The following is a 14,217-nucleotide window of genomic DNA, read 5'->3' as shown; positions in this document are numbered from 1 at the left end:
GATGAATGATGTGGAAGTGGATGTACAGACTCAGGGAAACTAGATTTATTAATGGGGGGGGGAGTAGATATGCAGACTTTGGGGGGGGGCAGTTAAGTGTATGAATGAGTATATTAAGGCCGGGCGAGTACGACGGACAACAAATCAGAATGGGATAGTTAGTATAAGGCATCAAAGTAGGGATGGGACAAATGGGCTTCTGCGATTCATGTACACTAATGCCAAGAGTATTAGGAACAAGAAGGAAGAGTTTTTGGCCATGGTTGGCACTTCCAGGCCACAGGTTGTCGGTATTAGTGAAACATGGCTGACAGAAGATGATAAAGCTAGTGGGATTGAATGCGATGGGTATAGCGTGTTCAGGAGTGACAGGGTGAATAAAAAGGGGGGAGGAGTGTTATTGATGATAGCTGATGAGCTTCAGCCAAGGAGTATAGAAGTTGAACTGCAGGATGGGGAAAAAAGCACATTTGAGGCTGTTTGGTGTGAGATAGAATCTAGCAGAACAAAATATACAATTGGGTGCTGCTATAGACCGGGTGATGGAGTGGATGGTGGGGATAGTATGCATAAGCAAATAGAAGAAATGAGTGGAAGGAGGGTAATTATTATGGGTGATTTCAATTATGGTAACATTGACTGGAAAGAGGAGAGGGCACATGGGAGGAAGGAATTGGATTTTATGCAGTTATTAAGGGACAACTATCTACGGCAACATGTATTGGAAAATACCAGGGGGCAGAGAGTGCTGGACCTAGTAATTGCAACTGAGAATGTAGTTGTAACGAACATGACCATGTTGCCACCAATTGGTGAGAGTGACCATAAGGTCATGACTTGGGAGGTGGCTAAAGCAGTCGAATTTACAATTAAGACAGGGTACATGTGGAATTACCGGGTTGGTAAGTATGACAAGCTTAGGTGTGTGCTTGGCTCAATGCCATGGCATGTAAAACTGCAAGGGCTAGATGTTGATAGTGCATGGGAGGTGGTTAAGAACTGTTTACAGGAGGCAATGGTTGACTGTATACCAAGAGTCCGAATAACAAATCAGGTAGGGGTTAAATAGATGAATAACACTATTAAGCTTGAGCTGCAAAAAAAGAAACAATTGTGGAGGGAATTTAAGGAGAAGGGTGACCATCAGGTGCAGGAACAGTATAAAGCTCAGGCCAGGATGGTAACAAGGGTGGTAAGAAAAGCAAAAGCAGATTACGAAAGGAAATTGGCCATGCAGGCTAAAGAGAATCCCAAACAGTTTTTTCAATATGTTGCAAGTAAAAGGAAAAATGCTCATGGTAGAATGATCTTAAAAAATGCTGAGGGTAGGGAGGTAACCGAATCAGTCGATGTTGTGGAATTACTGAGCGAGCACTTTGCAAGAGTATATCATCCGGGTGGTGACTTTGCAGAAATGGAAGAACCAACAGCTTATACTGGAATTGTGATGAATGAAGTAGAGGTAACTAGTCTATTACAGAACCTCAATGTCAATACATCTGTGGGATTGAATGGTATACCAGCTCGTGTCGTACGTGAAGCAGCCAAAGAATTGTCAGTGCCCTCGACCATTTTGTTTAATTTGAGCCTCATGACTGGGTCAGTCCCAAGGGGGTGGAAAGAGGGGAAAATAGTCCCACTGCACAAAGGTGGTTCCAAGGCTGCTGTTGAAAATTACAGGCCAATCAGCATAACAGGAATCATTATCAAGGTCTTAGAGAAAATAGTCGAGAGGAAAATACAAGATTGGATAGAAGAAAATGGGATACTGTATCGGGGACAGCATGGTTTTGTGAAGGGTAGGTCATGCCTCAGTAACTTGCTCACGTATTATAACACAGTGACGGCTGAACTGGATAAGGGTAATGGGTTTACAGTGATTCTACTGGACCTTGCTAAGGCCTTTGACAGGATACCACATGGAATTCTAATCAGTAAATTGCAGCATATGGGAATGGACATAGGGTTGGTGAGATGGATAGGAGGGTGGTTGACGGAGAGATATCAGAGAGTGGTTTATTCAGGAGTAGAGTCCACAAGACGGCCTGTGACTAGTGGTGTTCCACAAGGATCTGTTTTTGGACCACTGCTGTTTAATTTGTTCATAAATGATATAGGAAAGGATCTGAGAGGAACAGCTCATTTGTTTGCGGATGATGCGAAGTTGGGTAGGGCAATAGTGAATGCAGATGACGTCAAAATTTTGCAGGATGATTTGGATAGATTAGAGGTTTGGGCTAGGGAGAATGGATGTCAATTTAATGTGGCAAAATGTAAAGTTATGCATTTTGGGGTGAAAAGATTGGAGGCAGTTTACTGCATTGGTGGAACCTTGCTCCAGGAAATTGATGAGGCACGAGATTTAGGAGTGCTGGTGGATAAGGAATTGAAATTTAGGGGACACATTGCAAAAGTGGCCAAATCAGCTCATCAAATCACTTGGTTGCTGAAGAATACGTTGACAAGCAGAGACAAGCAGGTTATTGTTCCTCTGTATCGAGTCTTGATAAGACCGCATCTCGACTACTGTGCTCAGATTTGGTCACCTAGGTTTCTTCTTGATGGGGAGGAGGTGGAGAGGATCCAGAGGCGAGTGACGAAGATGATAGCAGGTCTGTGGAATGTACCATATGAGAACAGGTTGAGGATTTGTGGGTTGCAAAAATTGGTTGATAGGCAGAGGAGGGGAGTTATGATTGAGACATTCAAATTACTGAAGGGTTTCTATAAAATTAATTCAGAAGATATTTTTGAGAACAGGGCTGGTTGTGGGTGGACTAGGGGACATCCATGGAAACTGGGCAAAAGTGTGGTTAGTAAAGGTGTTAGAGCTGGGTTCTTTACTTTTAGAGTAGTGAATGAGTGGAATGCGCTCCCTGAGTCTGTGGTGGATGCTGTGACAGTGAATGAGTTTAAGTCGAGGTATGATAGATACTGTATGAATGTCGAATAGTTGTGATGAATATGATTTGGGGCCTCCCTCGATGAGTCTAATGACTCCTGGAGTTGCCCGTAATAATAATAATAATATTGTGCATGTTTTTTTTCCTTCCCCAAATGGGAATTTCTGCAACAAAATGTGTTAATGCTATACCTAAAACTGACGTAATCAGATAAAAAGTATTTCACAATATTAAATAATTACTAAATATGGTTATTTAGTAACAAAAGCATGAGTTGAAAAAAATAAAAAATAAAATGCATTTCATGCAATGTGCTGAATGGTACATAGTACACACTACATTTACTAGATTTTATAACCAAGCTGTAGATATATATTGGTATCTTCACTGAACATAATTGTAGATACAAACTATGTATCATCTAAATATACTTCTTTATATGTCATTTCTATTTCAACACATCTGAATAGTGAACAAAAGAATTACGATACATTACTACAAAATTATGAAGACTACTATGTGGGAGTACTAACTTAGTTATTACTGCAACATGATAACAGTTTAATTTTGCCAAAATAAATGGAGAAAACAATGAAAAGCATTAGAACATTAAATGAATTCATGCAAGCAATTTCGTTTTGTTGATAATATGTTTAAAGTGCCTTTCAATTTACTGTATTCTTTAGATACAAACAGTATCAGGTGAAGAAAACTACATTGATTTATGGCATAAATGAATCTGAGAAATACAACAGAATTAACCACTATCACAAAAAAATGAACAACCAAACCTTGAAGAATCAATGATAAACGCTGAAGAAAACATTGATACATTTCATTGAAGACGACGCGTTGTTTGCAAACACAGAAAAATCTGAACTTCATGGTGGACTCAAGGAGAGACAGTTCTAGGAAAAAGAAAAGCATATCAAAGGGCCTGAAAAATGCAAAGGAGTAAGAGAGCTAAACTATGTGTAAAAATATCTAAACAAAAGTTACAGGAAGAAGTAAGTAAGAATCACAAAAAAACAAAATCACAAAGAATCCTGTAACTTTTGTTTAGATATTTTTACACATAGTTTAGCTCTCTTACTCCTTTGCATTTTTCAGGCCCTTTGAAAAATGCATAGGAGTAAGAGAATTCCCTTATATCACTATAAGGGAACCTTTTATTCCCTTATAGGGTATAGGTGAAGCTTTTAGCTCTATCTAACATTTGGAAAATGAGTGGGCAGCTCAATCTCCACTAATAGGCCATGACAGAGCTAGCCCAAGATTACCATTAATTATAACCAACAAATAATTAATTATAACGACAACCAATGAAGAGACTGGCAAACTAGTGTGCATCTTGTGCTCACTGACTCTAACAGGATATACTACTGTCTGAAATGGTGTGGGTCCTATGGTCTATTTTCTTGAGTTTATGGGATAAAAAACCTGCTAAGCCCATGCCAGAGATCGATTAACTTGGGAACTAGTAAAAGAAAGACTTAGAAAAAGTTCCTCTATTTGTACCACTCCCACTGAGCTACATAGGCCATGGGTAAGAATATAGGAAATAAATATCAGGAAGGAAAATGTTCTGGAGACTAGAAAAGGTTTAAAAATGAAGGAAATAGTACTGTATAAAAGAATTGGAGATGATAAAGGTAACAGAAAAAATGAAAAAGTGGTCTTATGTTAGGTTTACAAAAATCATGTATCATGTAATGACCTTTACATACATCTATGCAGTATGATGAATGTTTTACTCAAGTATCTTGGCTTTATCTTTGGACAACTGTTAATCATGTACAAATTCCTCAGAAGAAATAGACTGATTAGCAATTATATGTATTAATGACTTGCTCCTGCCAATTAAGTTCATTTTTTTTAACTGTCCTTTGCCATAAAATCCCAAATCATTCACTTTTTATCATTCATTTTCTACAGATATCATGGTATGTTTATTAAAATCACATGAACAACTCCTTACTTTTCTTTAAAATTTCTCAGATATGTACACAATAACAGGCTTTCAGTTACTAACTTATTATCTCAATGTACAAATTTTTCTCCAATTTTCTCTATGCTCTCAGCAGAACAAACCTCCCATGAAGCATATTCTTTAAATGCAAAATGTACATGTATTCAAAGTTAATCTGGACATGATTCTTTATTTTCAACATTATACTGATGTACAGTACTAGGGTAAGTTAAACAACTTATGTTTGAGATCACTAAAACAGATACAATAGACATGAGAGAGAGAGTCTACACACTTTTTTTTTGCCTTTTTTTGTATTCATAATCATATAATTCATAAAAGTCTTAAATATTATATTCTATTAACAATAATGTGAAATGAGTGAACCTTCTACACTTGTACTGTAGTGGCACTAGCCTGGTATGTGTGATGATTCTCACAGATATTGCTGTTCTCATCACCAATGAATACACCTTGACTGCTTATTGTTACTTGGGAATTGCTTGACCAAGTATTGCCCTACATGATGACATTGTAGCCTGATGGATCTGAACTCTTCCAGCAAGACAACACCCCATGTCACAAGGCTTATGTTACACAAGCATGCAAAGAGCATATCCAAGCATTCCATGTGTTCTCCTGACTGCCTAATTCTCCTAATTTGAATTCTATTGCACATTTGTGTGATCAAGTGGAATGTAGTGCCCACCAGTCAAACCAGTGCCTCGCTTAATCACTAGCTAATCTCTGGGATGTTATTCTGTCTAGCTGGCCTAGAATACCACAGAACGCTTGGTTCATTCTAGTGAAGTCAATGCCAAGATGGATGAAAACAGTTATTAAAACAGAAAACAGTTGGCCAAAAGAGGCCCGACACACCACTAGGTAGGTAGGTTTTGTAATGAGTGCAGATTCATGAAATTTGTAATTATACTATTATTGTAACTTTTGTTAAGTAGAGAAAAATGCTTTTTATTTTTTCATTTTATTCAGTCATACTACTGTGGTTTCAAGCGAGGCCAGAATGTATACACTTTATTGGATAATCATCTCTTTATAGCAACAGTTTAATAGATGGTAATATTTTTTTTTTCTCACTGATTTTTATTTTTAAATGAAACTGGTGAAAAATCAAATATTAAAAACAACAAAATGGACAATGATATTATTTGATGACAACTTACGCTGAACAGTGAGGAAATCAGCAAAATTCCATATCATTTCTCCTATAAAAAACCCTTTATTCTTCAAAACATCAAAGGCACAATGATAATTCATGATAAATTCGGTCTGATAATCTTCAGTAAAAATGAAAGTAGGTTCCTGAAAGAAAATAAGTTTTTTTAAGTACTGGTTTTTATAACTTTAGTATATAAAAAAGCAATGACAACAACTTAAGAAAATTGGACTACCAGTCTTATAATGAATTATAAAATATCTGACTTACTATTAACTGTCACCCTTGGGCTCAGTTACTACACAACTTCAGAGGTATAAGCAGTAATAATTACTGCTTGTATTGTATTTTGGTTGTTTGAGAAGTTAATATACTTCTAATCTTTTAGGAAATGACAACATAAACTAAATTATTAATTATAAAAACTTTATTTATTTATAAACTAAATAATTATAACCAAAATATAGGTAATAACTACCTATATTTCAGCATTGTTAGATTGCCATCTTCCCCCTAGCAGGCTAAATTTGGTTGTCTTGGCTGTTGATCTTAGAATGTATGCTTCCCAAATTTGGGGGAGGGATTGTCTGAAGATGGCAATGTAACATCGCTGAAATATAGGTAGTTATTCATTAAAGTTTTTATAATTAATAATTTAGTTTACAAGTCCACATATTCACTTTTTAACATTACTTTTGAATTCTATTTGGTTTGTAAGTTATTTTTATAACTAAGTACAAATGTAAAATTTGAGATCAATTTTCATTGCACAAGCTAATATCAATGTCACAAAAAGATACATTATAAATTCCAGCAATTACATACACACAGCACTGATTTCTTAATTCTTCAGCTATAAGTAGTAGTAATCACAAGAGAAAAAAATTCATGCTTTTTCTTCTGATTGCATAATTCTCTAAGTGCATTTTTTTAAAAATATTTTCTTTTTATATTGTGAAGGAGAGCCATCCGAAACATCTTGAATCCTCATGTACCTTACATGCATTATCCAATTCTGAACTCAACATTCTGCACTGAGTAGGATTCAAAAATTAGATAAAAACCAATGTGGGAAAGAACTTTATAAGAGTTCCTACAAATGTGACAGATTTTGCATACTATCTTCAGATCCAAACAGCTTCCATACTTTTAAAAGCAAAACCACCTAGTAATAGCATTACAAAAATGGATCAACTAGCTCTAAAAATATTAAACAGGATAACAGCATCATAGTATAAATGCAACACAAATTTGATGAATTTCGGAGAATACATAAGAAAAAAAAAATACAATCTCTGCTGAATGATGCAAACGCTATAAAAAACTGGATCACAACTCAATGAGTTGTTTCCATAATAAGATCAATAATTTGATAAAATATATGCTGAACTTGCACAAGTTTGGCATATTTTAAGACAAATGCATAAAAGTATCTGAACAGAACACAATTTCTCTATGTATAGGAAGCCAACAAACACTGAATGATACTTGCACACACCACATCTCATCACTATCCAGTACAAAAAACAGGCATCATTTGTTCCCTCTGTGATAGAGCTCACAAAATCTCCACAAATACAGATAAAATTGATGAGGCTAGAGACTTGGGGATAATAGTGGACGAAGAGTTAAAGTTCACAGGGCATATCGCAAATATTTCTCAACAAACTACTTGGATGTTGAAAAACACACTAACAAGTAAAGATATGGAAGTTATTATCCCTCTTTATAAGGCTATTATTCGGTCATATCTTGACTACTGTGCATCGATTGTCACCTGGGTTTCTTGGGGACCAGGAGATGGTCGAAAAGATTCAGAGACAAGTGACCAAGATGGTGACAGGTTTGTGGCATACTTCCTATGAGGATAGGCTGAAGGTTTGTGGGTTACAAAGTTTAGTTGATAAGTGGAGAAGTGGGGAGGGACATGAGAGAAACTTTTAAGATATTAAAGGGGTTTTATAAAATTATGCAAGTGAAATTTTGAATATATGACAAATAGTCAGAACTAGGGGGCCATCTGTGGAAGCTGTTGTAATTAGTAGGGATGTGCAGGACCAGATTTTTTGCATGGAGAGTAGTGAGTTAATGGAATGGATTGCCAGAATTGGTTGCAAGTTCTCTGACAGTGAATGGATTCAAGGAGTATGCTAGGATTTGTGTGTGTATGATGGTTGATTTGGGTCACCTGGAATGAGTCTCTGGACTCCATGGAGATACTGTAAATGGTAATAATAATAATAATAATAAAAGAAACCAAGAGCTTGACTACCTCATTGCTATCCTAACAAATAACGGTTACAATAGAACATTAGTCAACAAAATTCGATGAACATAAAAAACATGTTCATGAAAAAAGCCTTAAGAGGAACAGTAATTCTCCCCTATATATATATATATATATATATATAGTCAGTCACAGATAAAATATCAAGGATACTACCTTAACAAAATATGAAGGCTGCATTCTTACCCCTCAACATGATCTCTAAATCCCTTGAAACTTCCAAAATCTCTCCATTCACCTCTCAAAAAAACCTGGTGTCTACAAGATCAACTGTACCTGTGGTTTTCACTACATAGGATAGATAGGAAGGTTGGGAGAAGTATGCTAATCTAAACACATCAAGGACAGAATGAAAGGAAACACAAATCAGGACTGGCAGCACATACAGTTGAGGCCAAACATTAAGTAACATTAAGGCAACAGACCAAAATGCTCTACAGTTTTTAATCAAGAGCATTCAAGGAATTAACTGAAATGATCAAACATCCTCAACACTATGTAAAATGCTTAAATTAAAGAAGACCAGACTTGATGTAAAATCAAGTCATGTCTTCTCTAATTTAACATGACACGCATACAGTTACCAGTATTTCACAGCAGACCACAAACCAGCAAACTTCATAGAAAATGCATGCTTTTGCTATGAAGTTTCTCCTATTATAACTTTTTTTTTTTTTTAGCTTATTCACATATTTCTTTAATAACGTGAAACCAGAATTTTCATGAGACTAGCTGAGTAGTTAAATTATTTTATCCATCTGTTTCTTTCATGTGACAGAATACTGGCAAAATATTTCTAGTATGTCCTTTCTGTACAGAAGGCTATGCATCAAAATCTATGTCAGTTTTGATTTATAGATATTCCCAGATATGCTCTCATGTGATTAAATATATTTATTTCTTGAAAAGTTACTCATTCTGGAATACACAATCCTCCTAAGAAGGGGAGTTGAGGAAAATCTAAAAATTCTAATGAGCCTATTATTAAAAGATAACAATGTTTGCAGTAGTAAATAATTGAGAGAAATTATTATTAACATTACACGAACAAATCCAAGAGAATAAAACAATTTTTAATTCCATTAAAAATATTTAAAAAATTCAGTGTTTAAAAATTATATAGTTTTTGAATATTCTGTAAGATAATAAGTGAACGCTAAGTTTTATGTTAATGGAACCATCTCTCTTTTTAACCAACCAGATCTTATAATAATAGGTTATTTATTAATTTAAGTTTTAAATTTGAAAGAGTAATATATCAGCCATATCTGGTAATATGAAGACCTAGATGATGATATTTAAATGAAAAAATTTCAAAACAAGCAGAAAAACTACATGAAATTGGGAAAATGGTGGAAAGTGAAAACCAAATACATAAGTAACAATACATAAAAAAGTACATATAAGGTTATGAAATTTAATGATATGAGCTAAACCAAACAAACACAAAAATTGTTATAAACAATTTGCGTGCGCGTTGGTAGTTTACATTAAACTACTACCTTCTTGTACTCCCGTCAATTCTAACTGCTGACTTAAAAGTAAGTAAAGACTATGTATTGCTTTGTATATATACTGTTCCATTTACTACAAATACTCTAGTGCAGTGGTCAGCAACCTTTTTAATATGAAGGGCGCAATACTGCAGGCACCATGATGCTTGTGAGCACTGCATTGCCGACGACTCCTGATTTAAATAATTAAACTTAAAATTACAATTGGCATGAATAGTTTTGAAATGTCTTTCTATATTACTTTTTTTTTTAGAAATAGCCACATTATTATTGCATAATAAACAAATAAATTGCCTTGTTAAGGAATATTACATCCCATATAGTTTCTTAGCCGAATAAGAAACTCAAAGAGTTTCATACCGAATATAGTAGAAACTATATAAAGTTCGGCGATTCCAAGCGTAAGCAAATACCTGGAACTGCAGCAACTGACCCTTAAGGTAGTGCAAGCTGAGGCAACTCATGTCTAAGGTGGAGCAAGCTCCGATCACTATTCTTGATATTTACCCATAATGTGAACCTAGCTCCTAGGAGCTGTATTACTGTTCACATTATGAGAGAAGGTCACTACCCAGACTGGTTTCAACCTTTATTGAGGTCTCATCAGTGAGTAGGTAGACCTAGTTAATATCAAGTTTGTAGCGAACAGAACTTACAACCCTTCTATGAGTATTGCCGAGAGGTGTCCTAATAAATTATTAGATATATGAAGAGCCAAAGGCTTCAATTCAGCGACATATAACTTGTTTAAGTAAAGGGATATTACATCCCATATTGTTTCCTAGCCGAATTGAAGCCTTTGGCTCTTCATATATCAAATAAATTGCTGTTATGATTAATAAAGCAGGGTGCTCGCAGACTTATCTGACAGATACATGCTAATTGTTAACACGAATATTCTTTTTGTATTCATTTTTTATGGTATTTTATATTCATTCATATGTGACAAAAAATATGTTGTAAAAGCGAGGTAAATAAAATGTTAAAATTTGAAATCTCATTTTTCTTAAAAACAACTAATCATAGAATTTCTGAGCCTGAAATGAGAGAAAAAATGCCTGTGTCATGAGCCCTCCATAATTTTCAAATTTTATGTTGCGCTCTTAATATTAAAAAGGTTGCTGACCTCTGCAAGATGTGCTTTACATTTATGGAAAATAATAAGGAAAGAGGTCTGGAACTTGCTCCACCTTTACTACGAGTTGCCCATAAGGCATTATTTATGCTTGCATCTGCCGAAACTTTTAGTTTCTATATATTCGACATGAAACTCTTGTAGTTTCTATATTCAGCTATGAAATAATGTTGGCTTCAATATTCACTTAATTTGTACCATCATGTATTATATTTGCAATGTTTTTTCTTTATGTTTTCTTGCATTTTAGCACATACTAGTAATGAATGTATCTTCAGATATACTGCGATCTACACTGCAAAATTACCGCTGCGAGCTCCAAAGCAGTTTACAATATTGCCAAACTCTGCTCTAGTGATTTGAACAGTTTTTCTGTTAGCACCATGTCACATGCTTTTTCAGATCTACAAAACTTAAATACAGATATTTTATTTTTTAATTAATTGCTGGCAGAAACAGGAATTTCAACTCATTAAATATAGATCCTTGTTATATTTCAAGAATTTCTCAACTATTTGCCACAAAGTGAAAATTTGATCTTGACCTCTATTTATTAAGCTTCAAGTTTCTTTTCTACAATTTTTCTTAATCTCTTCTCAAGTATGCTTGCATAAATCTTATCTGGAATTCTTAGTAGAGAAATTCATCTATAATTTTCATATTCAGTTATATTTTCCTGTTTACAGAGGAACTATAAGAGCCCACTCCAATCATCTGGAATTCAATCTTCTGAATTATACATTGAAGAGTACAATCTTTATACTTCCATATTTGACCATTCTCGTCAAATCATCTACTCCAAGTACCTTTCCACATTTCAGGCTTTTGATAGTTTTTCTAACTCAAGCACACTGGTGTCCAAAATCCAAGGACAAACACTATTTCTGAAGATTACAACCACAAATTCAGATAAATCAGCTTGTGACAATTTGTATAATTGATGATTTCAAGTAGAAAGCAGGTGCATATTCATATTTTTGAATCACATGCAAAGGAGTCACGTGGTAGCACTCAACAGGATAAAAGGCTGTGCTAAGGGAATTGTGTCTGAAGGAATAAAGTTGCAAACTTGGATGTCTTGTAACGTTTCAGACATCTAGATGATTTCATGTGAGAAAGAATTATTGGAAAGCCTGAAAAAGGCTGCAGAATTACTGATATTGCCAGAGAGTTTGGAATCTCACATAGCATTGTATCCAGGCTCTGGTTGGCATTTCAAACCAATGGAACATGTTCAAGATGTTTGCTAAGAGGTTGCTCTTGCTCTATGATGGAGCACAAAGACAGATTTTTGGTTATACAAACTGCCCAAATGCAAGAGATGAAGAATGAGAGGATAGCAATGAGATGAGATGAGACATTTTGGTGGATATTAATAGAAGATTGCAAAAAGAATAAACTGAAAGATAGTGGAGATAGTAGCAAATGATTCAAGAGTGTTACTGTATGGAGATTCTGGTGGATGAGAGGGTGCACCAGGTCTGTTTACCCGGAGGGAAGGAGGTAGAGCAGGGTGAGATGTGTTTTAGATGTGAGTAAGCATCTAAAGGAGTTAATTGTAATAGGAATCAATTATTTGGTTGGACACTAAGAGAATGCGAGACATATTAGGAGACTACTGAGGAGAGTTGAAGTCAACAGAGTTGTGTGGGAACAAAAGGGTGCAGTTTGTTAATGTGTGGAATGCATGTGAAGAGAAATTGGAATTGTATAAAAGAGATAGATCACATTTGAATGGATTTGGTGTGAATCAAGTAGAGAGAGAGAGAGTGCTGCTAGAAAGAAGGGTAATGAATAAGATCAGAGGAAGACAGAAGTGAAGCATGAGAGCAGATCAAGTGAGAATGAAGCATTTGTCAATGAAGGGGGGGGGGGGGAGAATAGTGTTAGAGGAATGTAGGAACTGGAATGGAAGCTGGACAGGGAAATGGGAGGGAGTCAGGGTGATACAGTGTAAGGAGAGTAGATTCTGAAAGCAGTAATAAATATATTTATGGGGATGGTCAGCACAGGAATGGGATGATCTGGGATGCATGGGGAATAGTTGAATCTTTGGAGATTTATGGGATAAAGTTATGAAAATGAGAAGAGAGGAAGATATGCAGAGGATCTAGATGAGGAGGTGGAATGGGTAGGATTGGTTACAGATCAAGAATGAATCTCTATGCTTATTTACAAATACCAGGAGTATCAGAATAAGACAGATGAAATTGTTGAATTCATTGAGTTTATTTGCCCAAAAATAGTTGGAATAAGTGAAGCATGGTTGAATGAGAATGATATCCTGACTGGAATAGAAAAATATGATGTTTTCCATGAGAAAAGGAAAGGCAAGAAGGGAGGTGAAGTGCTGCTGATGATGGCAAGCAAATTATATCTCTACAAAAAAACATTCGAGGAGAAAATAGTGGCAGTGGTTTTGAAGCAGAAATGGTATAGGCTGGGGAAATAGAAACATATTGGCCTAATGAGCAAAAGAAGGATGACCATTATAGGTGATTTTAATTATGGCAATATTCACTGAAATAAAGACAACATTATGCAATAAGGAGAATGAATTTTTTGAGTTCTAGCAATATGTAAAAGAAGGCACAAGAGGATTAAGTCTTAGATCTGATCATATCATCAGAAGTGAATGAGATGTCTAATCTCTCTCCACTGGGTGAGAGTGACCATGAGATGATCACCTAGGTTGTAGCTAGTCATATGAGAACTTCTATGAGAAATGGATATGTGTAGAAGTACAGAGCCAGTGATTATGAAAAGCTTAGGAGACAACTAGGAACTATACCATGGAAAAATAACAGATGCTGCTTGGGCACTAATCAAGAGATATTTAACAGCAGTAATGTCTGAATGTATTCCAAAGGGGAAAAAGTTTAATAAGGCAGGAGTAAAATGGATGAACAAAGGGATTAAGCAGGAAATCTGTAAGAAGACAGTACTGTAGAGGCAATACAAGGTAGATACTGGTAATGGTCACTTGCATGAAAAGTACAAGAGCATGATAGGAAGGTGATGCAGTTGGTGAAGACAGTAAGAATGCAGTATAAACAGAAATTAGCCAATCAAAAAAAAAAAAAAAAAAAAAAAAAAAAAAAAAAAAATAGTGACTTCTGTCATTATGTGGCAAGTAGAAGAAAGAGTGACTATGGGAGGATGATATTAGTGACTAACAATGGTGTATTGTTAACTGCTGCAGAGGATAGAGCCGAGATATTAAAATGAGCAT

General features: G+C 35.4%; 1 protein-coding gene across 1 annotated transcript in view; it reads right to left on the bottom strand.

The window, feature by feature from the left end:
* Nucleotides 1-14,217, bottom strand: part of LOC150095656 (beta-glucuronidase-like) — a 164,722-nt gene that overhangs the window by 12,903 nt on the left and 137,602 nt on the right. The window contains exon 11 of the mRNA XM_090409691.1: nucleotides 6,057-6,195. Within this exon, the coding sequence (XP_090265817.1) occupies nucleotides 6,057-6,195 (139 nt within the window). The remainder of the gene's footprint in view (nucleotides 1-6,056; nucleotides 6,196-14,217) is intronic.

Source organism: Typopeltis vanoorti, chromosome 20 (genome assembly GCF_054136105.1).
Source record: "Typopeltis vanoorti isolate ZY-2024b chromosome 20, IOZ_Tvanoo_1.0, whole genome shotgun sequence".
Classification (NCBI taxonomy): Eukaryota; Metazoa; Arthropoda; class Arachnida; order Uropygi; family Thelyphonidae; genus Typopeltis; species Typopeltis vanoorti.
This window is presented reverse-complemented; position numbering and strand designations above follow the sequence as displayed.